Source organism: Giraffa tippelskirchi, chromosome X, assembly GCF_054371585.1.
Source record: "Giraffa tippelskirchi isolate mGirTip1 chromosome X, T2T-mGirTip1v1.2.pri, whole genome shotgun sequence".
Classification (NCBI taxonomy): domain Eukaryota; kingdom Metazoa; phylum Chordata; class Mammalia; order Artiodactyla; family Giraffidae; genus Giraffa; species Giraffa tippelskirchi.
In genome coordinates, this window is record NC_137289.1 from 127349874 (window position 1) to 127371744 (window position 21871).

A 21871-nucleotide genomic window follows, 5' to 3' on the forward strand; every position below is an offset into this window, starting at 1 on the left:
ATGTTCTGAGCTTCTATTAGTGTGGTGTCTTTCACATTTCTAAGTATATTCTCATACTAAAGTGATGTTATTCTCATCTGGGATCACAAAAGTGATTTGAGGATTTCCAATATGCATTTCAAAAAACAAAATTCATACTCATAAATTTGACAAACAGCAAACTGTGTGTGACCCACATTATTGAAGTACTTGTATCATGAACTTAAATAAACTTTCTGTTGAAAAAACAAAGAACTGAGAATTGGGGGGAAAAGAGTCAACAAGTTATTGATGTGTAACAGGAACACAGGTTGACAGGCTTTTCCAACCACAAAGTGAAGAACAGCCTTCAGACCACACTAGGGGTGAGATGAGCGGCTGGATGTGGCCCTAGCATGGGCACTGGCCGAGGCAGAAGGGCCAGCACTGGCTGCAGCAGAAATGCCAGGCCTGGCTGAGGCAGGATACTCGGCCAGGGCTGCAGCAGAAGAGCCATCCCAGACGGAGGTAGAAATGCATGCAGTAGCCCAGGCAGACGTGCGAGCCCTACCTGAGCAGAAGTGCCAAACCTGGCTGCAGCTCTAGCCCCGGGGCTCTCTACTTCCTCTCTGCAAGACTCCTCATAATGTGCCAGGATGGCAGCAGGGGCCATACCACTGACCTTAGCCAAAAACTCCAGGACTCTCATCTTGCTGGTTTCCGTGTGTGCTTTAGGACCCCACAGGAACTCATAGTGAGGGGGATCGCTGCCGGTCACCTGGCGGTACTCCAGGTACTCTTCCCGCACCAGATCTTCTGTGATGAACTTCCTGGTGTCTCCAAAGATGAAGTGCCTTCTTCCATGATAGATGTCCAGCATATTCAGGAACTTCCAGATCTCCTCTTCGGAGGCACGGCGGCCATTCACGTAGATGGCACCCAGCAGAGGCATCAGAAGACCATTCTGCGGCAGCCCCCAGGCACCTCTCATAGACTCACTGTTGCTGAGATCTAGGTTGCTCACCAGGGTATAGGACTGACTGTTGGGCCTGACTTCCTTCAGCACCAGGCCAAACACCAGCTCCATGCGCTCAGAGGCCCTGCTGAGGATCTCAGGGAATCGCTCCCTGTACCTTCTATTGATTGCCTTCAGCATTTTTGACCTCTAAATGAGCTCCTTCACCTTATACTTATACAGCATGTACTGCATCAACATCTCTGCCTTCCTAGTCAGAAGATCTGTGTGATAGCTCTCAGCAGCAGCTGAGGCCTGGCTGGAATTTTCACCTTCCTGAACTTGGCCCTCGGCACCTACACCAGATCTTGAGCGTGCTGTGCCACCTACATGAGATCTTGCGCGTGCTTTGGCACCTACACCAGATCTTTTGTGTATAGCACCTGCAGCAGCACTGGTGGTGCCTTGGGGTCCCTGAGGCCCCTTGGGCGTGCAAGAAGCAGATGAGCTTGAGGGAGCACTCTCTGAATAAGGAGGGGAAGAGGAGGTGGTCTCTTCTCCCCCAGATGTGGTGGTCTGATCACTAAGACCCTGGGTCTCAGCCTGGGCCTGGCGACGTTTCTCACGAGCATGGACCTTACTCTTTTGCCCACGGGGCATGATGGCTGTGGTCAGGGACCACAGGCAGGCGTCTGTGTCAAAGGACAGGAGATTGGTGCACCTGGAGGAGGGAGAATGAGGTGACATGAGCACCTTAAAACAGGGAGATTCAACGTTGACTTTATCAAGGCCACCTCTGCAGGTGTCCTTGAGGACACTACCCTAGGAACACATAAGACTCCTGTTTTCCTGCTCAGCCTGTCCCCCGCAGAATCCCACAGAGGAAGAACACAGGCCTTAGACTTTTCCTCTGCATCCTCTCAGCCCTGCTTTGGATTTAGTGAGGTGACAGCGGCTCCTGGCAGTGGGGTCCTCTCAGCTCATGTTTAGTATGATCACGTCAAGACGTGGCGGAGCCTGGGCACCCTTCCCTCTGCTACTCTAATGCAGACACTTTAGACCTCCACATGATCAAGAAGCAAGTGAAGAGATGTCTCAGTCCACCTCCCTGCCAGGGGATACCCAGTGCTGAGAGCTCAGTAGGGTTTTTTTAATCCTGAGTTCACTGGGATCATCATTCAAGGTCCTTACCTTGGCTCCTTAAATCATTGGGCACCATTCTCCATTTGCTGACTGGTGGCTGCACCTTCAGACTAGACATTTCCCGTCCCCTAGACTTGATATAAAGCAGTGAAGTACATGCTCAATCTGACAGTCCTTCCCTGCAATTTCCTGGGCTGAAATCCAAGGGTTGGGATAAATGCACTGAGTACTCACTCAGGTTCCTCAATTGGGCTCCTGGTAGAGAAGCTCCACTTTCTCCTGAATCGATGCCTGTGCGATAGTAAAAGCCACTCACCCTGTGTCTCAACAAGAGGAAGTAAGATGACCTTATCTTACCACACACAATCTTCTAATAACAGGTGCTGTTACAGGCAGGTTGATGTCCCAGTGGTCCCACACAAGATCCCAATTCAAGGTCTGTATTTTTTTGCTTCTCTTTTCTTCTCTATGTCTTTTTAAAACTAAATTTATTTACTATTAATTGGAGGATAATCGCTTTACAGTATTGTGTTTGTTTCAGCCACACATCACTATGAATCAACCATAGGTATAGCTTACATCCCCTACCTCTTGAAACTCCCTCCCACTTCCCACACCATCCCACTCCTCTAAGCTATCACAGAGCACTGGGTATGAGCTCTCTGTGTCCTATGTCTAATTCCCACTGGTTATCTATTTTATATATGGTAATGTGCATGTTTTCAATGTTATTCTCTCAGTCTGTCCCTCCCTCTCTTTCCCCCCGTGTCCATGAATCTGTTCTCTATGTCCGCAACGCCACTGCTGCCCTGCAAGTAGGTTCATCAATACCCTCTTTCTGAAATCCATGTATATGCGTTAATATACAATACTGGCTTTCTTCTTTCTGACTTACTTCACTCTGCATAAAAAATTAGGAATAAAATTACCACATGAGGCAACAATCCCACTACTGCGCATATACCGTAAGGAAACAGTCACTTAAAAAACACTTGTACACCAATGTTCGTTGCAGCACTCTTTACACTAGCCGGGACATAGAAGCAACCAAGGTCTACATTTGACTTATGACAGGGTCTAAGATTTCTCTCTCTGCTGACCACGCCCCTCAGACCAGGGCGGGTGGTCTAAGGGGAGTTGCTTTCCCTTTAGCCCACAGTGGGAACCGCCATGTATCCTTGAGGTCTCAAAGGGATGATGACAGGGAGGATGTGTTCCGAATGAAGTGATGTGGAACATTCCCCCAGCCCCGAGGTTCTCACTATCCCACCAGGGAACCTGAAACTCTCCCTTCCCAACCTGACGCTCCCCCTTTTGACCTGGTCTCTCATTTCCCTGAGATGCTCTGGGAAGTGTCATGTCAAAACGCGACTCCGATTGCCACTCCGTTTCTGATGGGAGGAGCCCCCATCCTCACTCAGCCTCACAACCATGAATCGTGTTGAGGACTTGGTCCCTTTGTTGAACTGGGTTTATTCCTTCAGAGCAAGGCTCTCACCTCCCTGATATCACCTCCAGTAAACGACGGGTCACCACAGTCGACCAGCTCCACGCGGGGCCTCCGAGAGCTGAGTGCAGGGGGGCCGCTCAGTGTGGTCCCCATGTGGTGTCGAAGTCCGCTCATCAGCCCTCAGGGCCCTCATCTAGGACCTCGAGCTCCTCCAGGTGTAGAATCGAGGCCTATTCCCACAGACTAATGCCTTCACCTGAGCCACGCTAGACCGCATTCATCCGATACCTCTCAGGGACTCGAAAGAGCCAGATCCCAGTGGTGGGATGCGGCTGGGTCACTTTTTTAATGGTGGGTTGGCAGAGTACCTTCAGTTACATTCAGATCCTCACCTTGGTTCCGGACGAGTCCTGGACACTGAATCTCTGCAAAAGAGACACCACGACTCCTGCTCAAGCTCCTCGCCATTAAAGGGAAAATGGAGAGGAGTGGCGTACGCTCCTACGTGGGGTCTCCCAGGGATGACGGCAGGGCCAAGGCGCTACGGGAGCCCTGGTAGCTCAATATTCATCCGTCCCTGGGTCCTCCTTGCGCAGTGTATTAGTGCCCGGGATGTCTCTATCTATGAATCCAAGTCCTCCTGTCCCCAAACAAAGCCCTCGCCTCCCTGATTCCCTAGTGGGGGGAGTCAGGGCGCTGCTCTGAGCATCTCTGCTTGTCAGGAGGGGTGCCACTCTGTGAGTCACCCTCTTCTGAAGGACGCCCTCTCACTAGCACTGATGGTCCTCGCTTAAAGTCCGGTTATGGTCAAGATGCACCCCTCAGCAGATCTGGAGCCTAATCCTGCTGGAGGAGGCCGTGCCCTTCCTGAGATCACACAGGTGGAATGAGGGGACCACTCAGAAGTAGCTCTTCTGGGTCTCGCAGGGCTAAGAATTTACAGAATTCTGTTTGGCTCCCTCTCCAAGCGTCCCTTCTAACAGTCAGCATTGTGAGCTGAGGTCCTGCTTGGACTCAGGTCCATTCCTCTCTGAAACAGAGGCGGATTCTATTAGACAGAGATCTCACCTCGCTGAGACTTTCCAGACTGAAATCAATCTGACATCTGTCCCCAGAGCTTCCTGGGGAACACAGCGTCAGTGATTTTCCAGGGCCTCTTTTGATGCAGTGTATGCGACCCTGAGTCCACTTTCAGGTCCTCATATTGACACATGATAAATCCTGTAACTCCACTCTCTGCTTTATGGAGCTTCCTGTCTTAATCAAGGTCCTAGTCTCCTGAGAATTCCAGGTTGCAAGTCAGGGTGATCCTCGTGTGATCCTAGTCCATCAAGGCCTCTGAGAATAGACAGTGGGGATGTAACTTGAGTCCTTCCAGATTTCTCTTGCTCAGCATCCTCACTACATCTACCACAGCCTGGGACGGCCCCTTCTACTGATCTAAGATTCCTCTTCTTAGTCTTTGGGTGACCCCCATATTCAGGGGTGATAGTCTCCTCAGCCCTCTTCATGGAGGTTCCCTTTTCGGCTTCTGTCCCTTGATTAAAGGTTTCCTGGGAAATGCATATTCCTACAAACAGTGAGCAGTTACAAACTCTAGCAAGTCTTGCAGAAAAGGGGACTAGGTCCCAAAACTGATGTAAGATTAGGAAAACACAGCAGAAATCAAGGAATTCAGGACAGATGTTATCCTGTCAGAGAAAAAGAGCTGATATATTCCTGCTCTTCAGCCAGATTTAGGGTGTGTGCTTAGTCGCTCAGTCATATCTTACTCTTTGTGACCGCATGGACTGTAGCCCACCGGGCTCTTCTGTCCATGAGGATTTTCCAGGCAAGAATACTGAAGTGTGTGGCCATACCCTCCTCCAGGGGATGTACCAAAATCAGGAATCGAACGCAGGACTCCCTCATTGCAAGTGGATTCTTTAATTTCTGAGGCACCAGGTTTACAGTAGTTCTAAAATATTAACTCCTGGCACCTCCCTGATGGTCCAGTGGTTATGACTCTGCACTCCCAATGCCCAGGGCCTGGGTTCGATCCCTGGTCAGGTAACTGGATTCCACATGCCAGAACTAAGAGTTCACGTGCCACAACAAAAAACGTCACATGCCGCAGCTAAAGAGCCTGCATGTGGCATCAAAGATTCCGAGTGTCACAACTAAGATGCAGCACACCCAAAAAATAAAAAAAATTTTTAATTAAAAAATAAAATGTTTACTTTCTACATAGAAGGATAGCGTCAGATAATCTTGTAAGCCAAGCCCTCGAACACTTGAGGCTGTCTTCATTTGCACATGCAGATGATCATATGGTTACTGAGCATTATCTCCTTCTCTCCTTTAGTCATAACTCTTAATTATTTTGGTGTTTGTATTGCCTATGTATCCCAGCCCAGTGTTCTGGTCACAGTGTTCTTCTTTCCATCACTCAAGATACGTTTTGGAGTGCTAGAAGACAGTGAATTAACTGACTCATGAGCACCTCAGGCCGGGCCATGTGGAAGGGTACGTTCTCTGGACAAATTCAGACCAGCGCTCCAGTCCCAGCTCTGTCACTTATCTGTTGTGTGGACTTGGGTCCATCCCCAAACTCTGGGAGCCTCAGGTGAAGTGGCCTTTGTAGAGCTAGTGGCATGTAGCTGAAGCACCTGGCACAGTGCCTGGACCACACGGAGAATTTACACAATATCTGTTTTTAACATGATTATGATTATTTTGTTCCCAGAGGATACCACCTACCCTGATGAATTCTTTAAATCCAGGAGATGTCAGAGAATCTGTGGCATTCGTGGACATAGAACAACAAATCAGTCCAAAATGTTGTTTAGAAAGAAACTTTCATTTCGACTACTAAATCATAGTAGTGTGGGTAGTTGAGTGTGGGTCGTTTTTTAACTGAACAAGATTCAAATAATCTAGAATTTGGTCCTGAGACTGACTCTTTCTTCCTTCCAAGCTGCTTTTTTATTTCAACAACTCCTAGAGACTTGCCTAGTGACCCAGTAGCTAAGTGGCTAAGAATCTGTACTCCAAATCAGTGGGCTTGGGCTCCATTTCTGATAAGGGAACTTGCCCCCACACACCACAAGTAATAGTTTGCATGCCACGGCTAAAACATTCCTCATGCCACAACTAAAGAACTCTCAGGCTGCAAGGAAGAGTGAGGATCCTGCGTGCCAAAGATAAGACCAAGCACAGTCAAATAAATAAGTAACTAAATAAAATAAGCCCCTAACTTCATCAGTTTCACAATCACCTAAAATATACTCATCTCATACACTTTGTGGAATTATCAACAAAGCCAAAAATGCTGAATGGAAAGCCTTTTCTATAAAATGAGCTCTGTCTCCATGACCCACAGCAAAGAGTGTCAGCCTGGCTTCTGAGTTCCCAGTTTCACTCTACTATTACTTTTATTTCACAGAATCTCCTTGGACATGATGTTCATGAAACATCTAGGTTGTGCACTGTGTTCACGTGCACTGGGACAGGAGCACAGGGCACATTCCGTCCACACCCCAGGGGGGATTTCCCTCTGGTCCACTCATGTTGCTGTTTAGTCGCTCAGTCGTGTCTGACCCTTTTCTACCCCATGGACTGAACAGATTGCTCTTAGCATCCCCAATACTACTCAGAAGCCTCCAAACAACAGATGCTAAATTGATATTTGAAGAATTATAGTGCAAGTGTGCAAGAAGTCAAGTTTACTGGGATTTCACTTCTCCCACATTCGTAAATAAGCTATGCCAATCCAGGTATATACACCTCAGTTTTACAAAGAAAGACTAAAGGGAATAAAACAAACAAAGAAGTGAATACCTCCCAAGATTTTTTTTTCTGTATCTGATAATCACACAGACTTCACCGTGGAATAATTTCCATTTTTGCAAAAAATCTACATTCCAATATCATGTTTTCTTATTCCAAATGACAAGAAATGATTCAAGGATTTCCGCTTATGTTATGTAATATGAAAATTCTTATTTTTCAACTTCATAATCTGCAGTACATGTGGGAGATATGCCATTAGTATACTTAGATGCTGAAGCTAAACACATCTTTAATGAAAAGGAACAGCATTTAAAAATAGAATAAAGAAAAACCTCCAAGTTGTGCATACTGTATAGGAACACAAAGATGTTATATGCTGTTTCCATGAGAAACACCTTGGCCCTCCACTAGTTGGAAGATTGCCTTCTTTCCTGAAATGCAATGTGAAGTATCTGCTCAGACTTCACTAGGGGTGGGAGGAGCTTTGGACATGCTCCGGAAAGTGCACTGGCCCCGGCACGTAGGAGCCCTGGCTGCAGCTCTGGCTCTGGCTTTCTCCTCTTCAGCTCTCAAAGCCTCTTCATACCAGGATGCGAAGGCACTGGACTTGGTATCACTGACATTAGCCCAAAACTCCCAGATTCTTTTATATATCTATATCTATCATGGAAGCGCTCCATATTAGTTTACAAACATCGTGTTCAGTCTTTTTCATACCTGTGTAGTACTCCACTCAGTGGCTATATCATGTTCCTTCAGTTAACATGTCCATGGATATTTAAGTATTTTCATATCTTTGTGGATGTCACTTCAAGGTTCATTTCTGAAAACTCTAATTACTGGCTCAAATGTAAAAGCATATTTAGTTATCTGATAATACCAAGTTGTGTTTAGGCTCTAATCTTATTCTTTGATATGTTGCTGTCAAAGAATGAGATTAGTACATTCTCTAACACTATATACAAGAATAAACTGAAAATGGATTAGAGACATAGATATGAGTGGAAACCATGAAACTCTTAGAAGACACTATGAGTGAGACACTCTTTGATATAATTCATAATAATATTTTTTTGGATCTGTCTCCTAAAGCTAGGAAAAGTAAAGCAAACATAAATAAATGAGATGTAATGAAAGGTAAAATCTTTTACATAGCAAAGGAAACCATCAACAAAATGAAAAGCCTACCTACTATATGGGAGAAAATATTTGCAAATGTTATAACCAATAAGGGGTTAATATTTGAAATATATAATGTTTATATAACAGTTTAAAAAAAAATCAAGAAAAAGATGGGCACAAGACTTACATACACATTTTTCCAAAGAAGACATACAAATGGCCGAGAGGCACATGAAAAGATGTTCAACATCGTTAATCATAATATGAATGCATATTAAAACCACAATGAGGTATTATCTTATATCTATCAGAAGGGCTATCAACCAAAAGGAAGAGAAGTAACAAATGTGGGTGAGCATGTGGACAAGCTCTATACACTGTTGGTGGGAATGTCAACTGGTGCAGCCACCATGGATAACAGTAAGGAGGTTCCTAAAACCTAAAAAAAGAACTACCAAATTACCCAGAAATCCCACTCCTGGGTGTATATCTGAAAAAAAATAACCCACTAATTTGGATGGTCTCCTTCAGGTACTCAATGCTTGTCTGAGTATAAGGGTTTCCACTGCTCATCTCCCCTTCCCCTCCAGCCTCATCTACTCCCTGCCAGTGACCCCACCCCAGTCCACCCTTCCTGTTTATTAAGAAGGCACCTGTGTCTGGCAGAGCCGGTGTGAGATGAGGAGATAGTCCTTCCCAGCCACCAGATAATCAAGAATTTTGGCTGGATATTTGAGCACACACTGAGACAGTGAGGAGTCAGACAGAAAGCACAGACTATGGCGCTGAAATGGATGAATAAGGAACTTAGTGATGTGGCCAGTGACCCTCCAGCACAATATTCTGCAGGTCCAGTTGGGGATGATACATTTCATTTGCAAAACACAATTATGAAACAAACGGCAGCCCATACTGAGGCAGTGTATTCTCTGTGACAATTCATTTCCCTTAAGACTACCCGGTGACACTACCTAAGGTTGCATTTGCAACAGAATCTATCATCCAGACATGGACACTAATGGGAGCACTTGGTTCGATATTCTAAGATCACTGTGGTCTCTTGCTTTCATGATTTCTAAAGTTCTGGTATCCATTTGTTCCCTGCCATGTGTTCCGAACACTGATGACACCCTCCCCAGTGCCAGAGGCTGCACAGATCTTTAAAACAGACAGAAATAAGTACAACAGAATTTTTCAGGAGTGGACTCGCAAGTATGCCATGTGATGCTGCCTTAAAGTTAGAATAATCGGCATTAAAGCTTGAATAAACATTAAATTACAGCTAAAAATGAAAAAAAAAACAACACTAATTCAAAAATTCCTAGCACTCCAACGATCAAAGCGGCATTAATGACATTTGCCAAGGTATAAAATTAATCTATATGTATACAACCTACACACACACACACACACACACACACACGCATAATGGAATAATACTCAGTCATTAAAAAGGATGAACTTCTGCCATTTTTCAACAAAATCTATGGCGTTGGAAGGTATTATGCTATTAAGTAGTAAATAGTTGGAGGGTATTAATGAAATAAGTGAGATAGAGGAAGACAAACTCTGTATGATAACACTGACATGGAGAATTTTAAAAATAAAACAGACTAGGGAAATGAAGCAGAATCACAGATACAGAGAACAAGCTAGTGGTTCCCAGTGGGGAGCAGCAAGCAGGAGGGGAAGGGCAGGGACAGAAGATTAAGAGGTGCAAACTAATATGTATAAAATTAGCAACAAGGATATACTGTACAATAAAGGGAATATAGCCAATATTTGATAATAACTGTAAATGGAACATAACCTTTAAAAGCTGAATCACTTTGTTGTTCACATGCTGGTAGGAATGTAAATTGGTACAGCCAGTATGGAAAACAGTATAGGGGTGCCTCAAAAAATCAAAAAGAACACGTAATATTTTCCACAATTCCACTACTATCCAAAGGATTTGAAATCAGGACCTGAAAGAGAGCTCTGCACTCCCATGATCATTGCAGCACTATTCGCAATAGTCATGACAGGGAAGTTGCCTACCTGTCCAGTGACAGATGAGTGGATAAATAAGGAAACTATACATGCAATGGACTATCATTCAGCCTTAAAAAGAAGCTAACCTCTCCTGTCACGATAGCGAGGATATATCTAGAGGACATTATGCTACACTGAAATTAGCCAGACACAGAAGGACAAATACTGCATGTCCCTTCCATGAGGAGTCTAAAATGGTCTAAGTCAAAGAAGCAGAGAGCAGAGTGGCGGTTGCCAGGGGCTATGGGAGGGTGAATGAGAAGGAACTGTAGACTTAAAAAATATTCACAAGCTAAAAGCTGACAGTTACGCCCAGTGAGGGCAGAGTGTGCCATTCTAGAGGTTTCTGGGCATCATCCCACCTCAGGGGAGTATCACCCTGATTTGTCAGAAACTCTGTCGATAGAAGGCCATGTGAATAAAATATCTAATCTGCATATTGCTTACCTGCACCCGAACAAGGGCTACATGATCCATTCCATGCCGGCTTCACGTAATTTCTGTCCGATTTACTCTCAATCCCAAAGCACAGGCAGACCCAGAAATACTGCAAGTTTGGTTCCCAACCCCTGAAGGACAGTCAATAACACAATTGAGTCACAAGAAATTTTTCCCAACCCAAAGCCCTAGCCTCCCCAAATCCCTAGTGGGGAGTCAGGGTGCTTCTCTGAGCATCTCTCCCTGACAGGAGGCACACCTCTGTGAGCCTTCCTCCTTGGTGGGAAAGACCCTCTTATTAGCACTGATAGTCCTCACCTTTACTGGGGTGATGGCCAAGATGCCTCCCTCTGCAGAACTGGGGTTTGATCCTAATAGAAAAAGCCCTTCCCTCACTGAGACCAGACAGAAATGACGAGGCTTCCCATCCTTATAATTCTGCCTGGAGCCTCTGGGGTTAGGAGTAGGGGCAGGGGTCTGTAAAGTCTCCTCATTTGTGGGTCAAGTGATACTTCTTTCATTACTCACAGACTTCACTATAATCCTGGCCAGTCCTCAGACCTGAACCTCCATCCTGATCTTCTCCTTCTACTGAACTGAGGCCATTTTTCTTAGAGAAATACTTTGACCTCACACAGAACTCTAAGGTTTGGAATAGGGAATGCCCTGTCTGGGTGTTCGAGGTTTGAGAGCAAGTTTGGGCAGATCTGTGAATGACCTATATTTTAGGGTGGTTGTCCCTCCAGTCTTCACTCATGCGGGCCCTCGTTTTGTCTATGTCTTGGATTAATAGGTTCCTGGGGTACACCACATCTCTGCAAAACCTTGAGAAGTGTCCCTAAAGCAAACCTTGCACTTTCATGTCCCAGACTTGATGTGATATGGGGAAAATGCCACAGAAGGCAGGGGGCAGGATGGGGTGCGCTCCCAGAGAAAAATGCTGATTTCTCTGTTTCTGGAGGGGGAGGGGATTTAGGATGGGGGGACATGTACACCCGTGGCTGATTCATGTCACTGTATGGCAAAAACCACCACAATATTGTAAAGTAATTAATCTCCAATTAAATTAATTTAAAAGAAAATAAAAACCTTAGCCAGAGTCAGTCTCTTCCGTGAATTGTTTTACTTGATTTATAGGCACACCTTTAAAAAATTGTACTTCATTTAAGCATGCTTCACATATATTGTGTTTCACTACAAACTGAAAGTTTACAGTAACCACGCATTGAACATGACTATAGCACCATTTCCCCCAAATCGTGTGTTCACTTGGGGTCCATGTGCCACATTTTGTAAATTTGTGAAATATTTTAATCTCTTCAATTATTTTATTCCTTATGGTGCTCTGATCAGGTCTCTGTTACTATTGTAGCTGTATTCTCATTTTAAATTAAGCTATGTAAATTTTTTAGACATCTTCTACTAAGTGTACAACAGGGTTAACAACCTTTATAAGCACGGGGAATCCCCCAAATTCCTGTGATTTACTTTATGGCAATATTCACTTTATTGCAGTGATCTAGAACCGAACCCACCATATCTGAGATATGCACATATTTCTAAAGGAAAGGAGCAGTCCAACATGGTTTTCTGCTATATTGATGGAAGTTCTCTGACACGGCATAGAGAGACGATCTTATTGTCACTATCATCTGTTTCTCCTCCTTATCGCTGTCGTTTCTTGAGGTAGCCTTCAAGGATTTGTGCCTCAAGAAGTGTATTGCAATATATCCAGAGTCCTTACTTTTATGCCAATATACATTGGAGTGTCAAGGAACACAAGTTCTGCTTTAGGACAAGAGGGGTCTAACAGCGTAGGATCTAGAGGAATTCAGAGAGGAGTCTAATTCCAGGCCTATCCATTACTAGTGCCACCTAGCAAGGGCTCACTGCCTGATGGACATGGGAGCCAATACGATGGACTGGGCATTTGAGGGAAAAACTTCATTCCAAGGTGGAGTGGCAAGAAGACAGGAGGCAGGGCTCTCAATCTGTCTCCTCAATCCAGAGTTTGGGGTAAAATTAAAGGGTTTAGGGGAACTGCAATCTTGGAAGCTAATTGGCTAGTCTTGAATTAGTTCATCTAAGCTATTCATGTTTGTAGAAGCCAGATTTTCCTTATTGAAAGACTTCATACAGTTCTCCAATGAAAACATTTCTACTCTGAGAGTTCCACAGACTGAACATTCTTGGTTCTGGGGTCATCTGGGAACATAGGCTCCTTCTTTGCACATGCATGGTGCTGCCTCTAAAAATAACTCAAGGTTTGATTAATCAACAACCTGTTGTAAGAAGGCAAAACCAGTTTAAACTGCTCAGTGTTTTATGTTTCAATCCCCCCATTTCTCTTTGTACATTCTTCAAGCTAGTGGGAAATCGTCCTCAATTTGGTTAATGATTCTCAAATTCTGTAGAAAATGATAATCCCAGGTCTGAGAGTTTTGTACCAACAGGACTGGACTGTTGTATAAGCACTGAGAAGGTTGGATTACTTGGTATTTAAGAAAGGTGATTATCAGAGGCTTTGCTTCCTTCACATGTCTCTTTACAGCCTATTGCTTTAAATTTGGAGTTTTGGTGCCTGGATGGAATTTGTTACTGTTGGGTCAGCTGTATTGGCTCTTCCTGGCCACTCATCAGCCCAAACTGAGCTCTGCAGTTGACCGACCGATTTCTTCCACTTTAGTGCTCAAAATAGTTTACATCTTGGCCAGCAGACAGCCTGGACCAACTTTCTTTAACCAATGCTTGCTGCCTCTTCCAAGCCTTCATGGATTGCAGCCAACATCAACCAGAACTCTTAACAGGAACTTGAGGTCTCTGGATGAGGCAGAAATGTTGGCTTCCCCCGGGAAAAGCCTTGCATTCATGGGAGCTGTTGGAAAGCCATCAGGACTTATCTATCTTGGCTCAGAGCTCTTTGTTACTTTCTAGGAAGAAAAATGGGCAAACTAGAGGCATCTCCCCTTAATTTAGGACCCAATTCCACCTCCTAGCTTGGTTTCTGGGAAGACTTGGCTGCATGAATTCCCTGGAGAAGCCACCGAGAAGAATGGACAGTCTCAAAGGTGACCAATTTGGAATTGAGGGTTCACTTAAAGAACCCTGAAAAGTTTTCCGTTACAGGTGGCTTTCAAAGCATAGCTTGAGAGTCACACGTGCTACCCAACTTCCAAGGAATTTGTCCAGTTCCATGACTGGAGCCCATTTGGTCAGGGGCTCCTAATATTTCCCACTCCGCCATGTGCTGAGGTCGAGCTTGTCTACTGAAGAGAGGCCCAAGGAATTTCAGGCACTGTCTCCCTTTCCACCTTGAAAATCTTACCTAGTGAGGAGGAGGGTGAAAGAGTGATTGTCTTTCAGAGAGCAACTCAGGAGCACACACGTTGAAACACCAATTTCCTCACTTCCTTTCTGAGCATGCTGGGGTTTAATCTTTCTGGTAGATGACCAAATCATTTTACCCCTCCAGCAGAGACTACAGACATGCGAATCTAGATGTCTGTGTAATTTCCAGGGGGAATACATTCACCGCAAGGCCTCTATGTAGCCCATGGCCTTTAGCACCACAACCAATGGTTATTTCTCCTGGTAACATTTGATTTTTAACATCACACACACACACACACACACACACACACACACACACACACACAAGCGATTCAATTGTAATTCCCTGCTATTGTGGCCGATACAAAAGAGATCTAGACTTTTTAGTGAGGAAACACCAGAATGTGTCGAATTGTATAAAATTCCTTTAACCTGGGCTCATGGTATGTTCTTCTGCAGGGGGAGAATTTTCCTGCTTCACACTCTCTCATTGTACATTTACGCTTGCACCACAACAAGGTAATCAGGGTTGGTTTCATCGAGAATACACTTGTGTGAAATTCAAAGGATCATAGGAGATTACTACAAACAACTATATGCAAATAGAATGCACAACCGGGAGGAAATGAACAGATTCTTAGAGGTAAAACCGTCCAAGATTCAACAAGGAAGAAATAGAGAATGTGAACAGCCCAATGACAAGTCCTGTAATTAATACAGTGATTTAAAAATTTCAAATATAAAGCCCAGGACCAGATGGTTTCACAGGTGAATCTATCAAAGAGTTAGAGAAGAGTTAATGCCTATCCATCTCAAACTCTTCCAAAAATTTGCAGAGGAAGGAACACTCCAAAGGTCATTCTGTGTGGCCACCATCACCCTGATACCAACACCAGGCAGAGAAACGCACACACAAAAAGAAAATGGCAGGCCAATATCACTGAAGAACATAGATGCAAAAATAGTGAATAAAATACTAGCAAACCAAACAGAAAAGTCTCTTCAATAAGTGGCGCTCTGAAAACTGGTCAGCTACATGGAAAAGAATAAAATTAGAACATTCGCTAACACCATACACAAAAATAAACTCAAGGTGGATCAAAGATCAAAATGTAAAGCCAGACACTATAAAACTCTCAGAGGGAAACCTAGGCAGAACACTCTGAGATAAGTTACAGAAGTACTATTTTTTAAATTTATTTTTTAATTGAAGGATAAATACTTTACAGAATTTTGTTGTTTTCTGTCAAACCTCAACATAAGTCTGCCATAGGTGTACATATATCCCCTCCCTTTTGAACCTTCCTCCCATCTCTTTCCCAGTCCACCCCTCTGGGTTGATGCAGAGCCCCTGTTTGAGTTTCCTGAGCCATACAGCAAATTCTTGTTGGCTGTCTATTTTACATATGGTAATATAAATTTCCATGTTACTCTTTCCATACATCTCACCCTCCCGTCACATCTACCCATGTCCATAAGTCTATTCTCTATGTCTGTTTCTCCATTGCTGTCCCGTAAATAAATTCTTCAGTGCCATTTTTCTAGATTGCGTATATGTGCAGTAGAATATGATATTTATCTTTCTCTTTCTGACTCACTTCATTCTGTATAATAGGTTCTAGGTACATCCACCTCATCAGAACTGACTCAAATGCATTCATTTTTATGGCTGAGTAATATTCCATTGTGTATATGTACCACTACATCTTTATCCATTCATCTGTCGATGGACATCAAGGTGGCTTCCATATTCTAGCTATTGTAAATAGTGCTGCAATGAACAATGGGATACACGTGTCTTTTTCGATTTTGGTTTCCTGAGGGTATATGCCAAGGAGTGGGATTGCTGGGTCATATGGTGGTTTTATTCCTAGATTTTTAAGGAATCTTCATACCATCTTCCACAGTGGCTGTATCAATTTACATTCCCACCAACAGTGCAGGAGCGTTCCCTTTACTCCACACCCTCTCCAGCATTTATTTTTGTAGACTTTTTGATAATGATCATTCTGACTGGTGTGAATGTAAATCAATTATACTCCAATAAAATAAAACAGAAAACTAATCTTACCATAATATCTAGCAATCCCTTTCCTGGGACTCTATTGAGAGAAAATCATAATTTGAAAAATGTACAAGCACCACAATGTTGATTGCAGCATTACTTATAATGCCCAAGACATGAAAGCAACCTAAACGTCCATCAACAGAGGAATAGATAAATATGTGGTCCAGAAATACCAAGGAATATTACTCAGCCATAGAAAAGAACGAAAGAATGCCATTTTCAGCAACATGGATGGACCTAGGGATTGTCATACTAAGTGAAGTAAGTCAGACAAAGACAAATATATCCCTCATATGTGGAATCTAATTTTAAAAAGGGATAAAATGGACTTATTTACAAAACAGAAAGAGTTACAGATATTGACAACAATCTTACAGTTACTAAAGGGGAAGTGTAGTGAGGGAGGGATAAAACAGGAGCTTGGGATGATTTTACACACACCATTTTATATAAAATACATAACCAATAAGGACCTCCTGCATAGCACAGGGAACTCTAATCAATATTTGTGATAACCTATTTGAGAAAAGAAACTGAAAATGAATGACTATATTTATATGTGTAACTGAATCACTTTGCCATACACCTGAAACTAACACAACACTGCAAAACAAGCATACTCCAATAAAATATTTAAAAATAGACTATCTGGGCATGCACCTAACGAAAACCATAATTTGAATAGGTACAAGCACCCCCATGTTCACTGCAGCACTGTTCACAAGAGCCAAGACATGGAAACAACCTAAAGGTCCATCAACAGATGAAAAAGATGTGATACATAAATACAATGGAAGAATACTCAGCCATAAAAAAGAATGAAATATTGCCATTTTCATCAACATGGATGGATCCAGAGATTGTCATACTGAGTGAAGTCAGACAAAGACAAATGCCATAGGATATTGCTCATAGGTACAATCTAATTTTTTTCAATGACACAAATGGACCTATTTACAAAACAGAAACAGACTCACAGAGTTTGAGGACAGACGTATGGTTACCAAAGGGGAAAATCTGGGGGGAAGGAAACATTAGAAGCTTGAGATGAACATACGCACACCACCAATATATAACATAGATAACCGAACAGGACCTCCTATATAGCCTAGGCAACTCTAGTCAATATCCTGTAATAACCTACATGGGAAAAGAATGAATATAAGTGCAACTGAATCACTTTGCTGTATACCTGAAACTAACAAAAGACTGTAAATCAACGATCTCCAATAACTTTTCTTTTTTTGAAAGGAATATACATCTGTAACAATACCTCTGGGCAATCACCTAGGGCATGGGCGAAAAACTCTGTCACCTCCAGAAAGCAAGGTTTCCAGTCCAAGAGCAAGGTTATCTCCTGATTCAGAGGACCCTCGCTAATATAAGGTTTAATAAAGTTTTGCCACAGTGACCCAATAGCCAACTCCTATTAGGCAATCCCAACACATAACAGTCAGACATAGACAACATAGGCAAGCCAATCCAAAGGCCTGAGGCCCTAACCCAGTGTTCAGAGCTCTAACCCAATCCTTTGAGTACCTCAGCAGCTCTAACCTCTTGCGTTGTCCTCTCAGGGTGGGTCTCTAACCCACGGTTGTAGCCTTGGATTTTAACCATACAGAAGAAACCCCCCAGGTGGGACTCTAACCCAGTGTTGTCGTTCTTCAGTGGCTCTCTCATGTCTGACTCTGTGCCACCCCATGGACTGCAGCACGCCAGGCTTCCCTGTCCTTCACTATCTCCTGGGGTTTGCTCAAATTCATGTCCACTGAGTCGGGGATGCCATCCAACCCTGTCTAACACACAGTCCTGATGAGATTATTAGACCACAGACACGTTTTAACTGCATTTAGCACATTTAGCTACAGGGACATTATAATGAGTTTACTCACCCCAAAGATGTCTGCTCCAGGAGCTGTTTGTTTTCTTAAAAGTGAAAGGATCCTGAGGATCCCGGAGGGCCATGGTGAGGAGGCAGGAACCCAAGAGATGACTCTCTAGACGAAACTCAATCGAGGTGGCCACTCAGGGTGGGTGCTGAGGACCCACACTCTGCCAGAGGCTACAGTGCCTCAGGCAGATGGTCACAAGTCCGAAATCTCAACTGGGCTGCTCAAACTCACTGAACATGGGCTCACTGCCTGATGTGCACAGAAGCCCATACTTATGGCAAGAGCTGTTGAGCAAAGAGCTTTGCTGCAAGGCCGACCAGTGCAGGAGGCGAGGTTTCAAATCTCTCTTCAATCCGGCAGCCTGGGGGAAATCTAAGGGGTCATGGGAATTTCTAACTTGGAAGCTAATTGGCTAGTCTTCAATTAATCCATCTGAGCTACTCAGGTTACTGGAAGCCAGGCTTTCCTTATTGAAGGACTTCTCACTTTGTAAATGGCCCTTGGGGCAACATTTCTCTTCTCTGAGTTCTGCAGACTGAAGATCTTGGCTCCGGGGTCTTCCTGAGGTCATGTGTTCCTACTTGGACACATGCAGTTCTTTCTTTGTAAAATGACTCCAGGTGTGATTAATCAACAATCTCTTTGAGAAGGTAAAACCAGTTTAAGCTGGTCAATTGTTTCACATGCTGTTTCACTAGCCCCCCGGAACTCCAGCACATTAACCAAACTCCAAGACAAAGAAAATCACAGGGAACTAAAATGTTGCCTAGCAAGGACAATCATGTAACAGTCAAACCAGAGGATGTAACATAGAATGTGCTTGAGGTAGAATCTTTCCCAGTTGGAAACAACTCAAAGTCCTTAGAATTTTTGTCACTGACCAGTATCTTCCCTCCCAGCTACCCTTTCATCTAAATAATGAATATTTCCACGAAGTAAACTACCAACAAAAAACCTAGAACTTGCCTAGAATTTGCCCAGTTACACACAAGATAAAATAATCGAGTACCTCCTTAAGGAGAGGTCTCTTGCTCCCTCAACCCAGGGTAAATGTCACCAGTCCAGGAGACTGTGGACTCTCCGAGGCCCTCCATCTGAGGATCTGGCCGTGTTCACCACTCCCACTGTCTCTCTAGCCCACCAGGCAAGTTCACTTGAAATGACCTCTCACTGAAGGCTCTGCGTTTTCCTAAGACGCCAAACCTAGACAGTGTATTAAAAAACGGAGACATCAGTTTGCCGACAAAGGTCCCTACAGTCACAGCTATGGTTTTTCCAGTAGCCGTGTATGGATGTGATAGTTGGACCAGAAAGAAGACGGAGTGTTGAAGAACTGATGCTTTCGAACTGTGGTCCTGGAGAAGACTCTTGAGAGTGCCTTGGACAGCAAGGAGATCAAGCCAGTCCATCCTAAAGGAAATCAACCCTGACTATTTATTGGAAGGACTGATGCTGAAGCTGAAGCTCCAATACTTTGGCCACCTGATGCGAAGAGCCGACTCATTGGAAAAGACCCTGATGCTAGGAATGAAAGACTGAGGGCAGGATGAGAAGGGGGCAGCAGAGGATGAGATGGTTGGAAGGCATCACTGACTCAATGGACGTGAGTTTGAGAAAACTCTGGGAGAGAGTGAAGGGCAGGGAGGCCTGGTAAGCTGCAGCCACGGGGTCTCAAAGAATCAGGCACAACTGAGTGACTGAGGACACACACACACACAACACTCCATGATATGTATATATCATATATTTATCCATTGGTACATCAAAGGATGTTTAGGCTGCTTCCCTGTCTTGGTTATTGTGAATAATGCTGCAACAAATACGGGAACGAAAATCTCTCTTGGAGAGTCTAATTGTAATTCCTTTGGACCGAGAAGTGGGCTTGCTGAATCATATGGTAATTCAATTTTTAATTTTTTGAGGACCCTCAATACTGTTTTCCACCATGGTTGTACCCATTGACATTCCCACTAACATTATACAAGAGTTCTCTAAATGCTTGCACTTAATCATCTTACTCTGCCCTGGAGAGGGAGCAAGACAACCAACTTTTCAAATTATTGTTGTGTAAAAACACTTAACATCAGATCTATTCTCTTAAATATTTAGGCACACAATACAATAATGTTAAATATAGGCACAATGTTACACAGCAGTTCTCTGGAATTTGTCGATCTGAAATCACTGAAACATTATACCAAGTGAAAAGCAACTGCCCATTTCTCCCTGCCCTGGGCCCTCTGTGTTTCTATGTGTATAAAGACTTTAGCTACCTCACATAAGTGGAACCATGCAGCATTTGTCCTTCTGTGACTGGCTTATTTCGTTTAGAATAATGTCCCTGTGGTTTCTCCATGTTGCCCCATATAACAAGATTTCTTTCATTTTTAAGGGGAAATTATATCCCATTGTCTGCGGGACACAGACACATTTTCTTTATCCATTTATCTGTTGGTAGACATTTAGGTTGCTACCATATCTTGGCTATTGTAAATAATGGTGCAGTGAACACAGGAGTGAAGATGTCTCTTCGAGATACTGATTTCACTTCCTTTGGATGTACAATTGACCCTTGAACCATGTGGAGGTTAGAGGCACCAACCCCACCCCCATGGAGTCACAAATCCCTGTATACTTTTCACTCTGCCCAAACTTAACTACTACTAACTTACTGTTGACTGGAAGCCTTACTGATAAACAGTCAATGCATATTTTGTATGCTCTAAGTATTTAGTTCAGTCACTCAGTTGTGTCCGACTGTTTGAGACCTCAAGGACTGCAGAACACCAGGCCTCCCTGTCCGTCACCAACTCCCAGAGTTTACTCAAACCCATGTCCATTGAGTCGGTGATGCCATCCAACCATCTCATCCTCTGTCATCCCCTTCTCCTCCTGCCTTCAATCTTTCCCAGCAGCAGGGGCTTTTCCGGTGAGTCAGTGCTTTGCATCAGGTGGCCCACAGTATTGGAGCTTCAGCTTCAGCTTCGGTCCTTCCAATGAATATTCAGGACTGATTTCCTTGAGGATGGGCTGGTTGGATCTCCTTGCAGTCCAAGGGGCTCTCAAGATTCTTCTCCAACACCACAGTTCAAAAGCACCAATTCTTCGGTGCTCAGCTTTCTTTATGGTCCAACACTCATATCCATACGTGACTTCCGGCAAAACCGTAACTTTGACTCCACAGACCTTTGTCAGTAAAGTAATGTCTCTGCCTTTTAATATGCTGTATAGTTGGTCATAGCTTTTCTTCCAATGGGCAAGCGTCTTTTAGTTTCATGACTGCAGTCTCCATCTGCAGTGATTTTGGAGCCCCCCAAGATAAAGTCTCTCGCCGTTTCCATTGTTTTTCCATCTATTTGCCATAAAGTGATGGGACTGGATGCCATGATCTTCGTTTTTTGAATGTTGAGCTTTAAGCCAACTTTTTCTCTCCTCTTTCACTTTCATCAAGAGGCTCTTTAGTTCTTCTTCGCTTTCTGCCAGAAGGATGCTATCATCTGTGAATCTGAGGTTATTGATATTGCTCCCTGTGATCTTGATTCCAGCTTGTGCTTCATGCACCCCAGCATTTTGCAAGATGTACTCTGCATATAAGTTAAATAAGCAGGGTGACAGTATACAACCTTGATGTACTCCTTTCTTTCTAGTTGACGTAGCTCTAAGTATTAGCTACTGTATCCTTACAATAATGTAAGCTAGAGAAAGCAAAA

The 21871-nt window shown here is 43.8% G+C and overlaps 1 protein-coding gene and 1 pseudogene across 1 annotated transcript; one reads left to right on the forward strand and one right to left on the reverse strand.

Annotated features, from left to right (window-relative positions):
* Positions 1 to 338: 338 nt before the first annotated feature.
* Positions 339 to 3990, reverse strand: LOC145535434 (melanoma-associated antigen B4-like). The gene is given in 5 exon segments (XM_081563873.1): positions 339 to 535; positions 538 to 1299; positions 1330 to 1634; positions 2291 to 2347; positions 3899 to 3990. Coding segments are annotated over 3 exon segments (1203 nt in total). The 5' UTR covers positions 1574 to 1634; positions 2291 to 2347; positions 3899 to 3990.
* A 5188-nt stretch (positions 3991 to 9178) lies between these two features.
* Positions 9179 to 9624, forward strand: LOC145537172 (ubiquitin-conjugating enzyme E2 D3 pseudogene; annotated as a pseudogene).
* The last annotated feature ends 12247 nt before the right edge of the window (positions 9625 to 21871 follow it).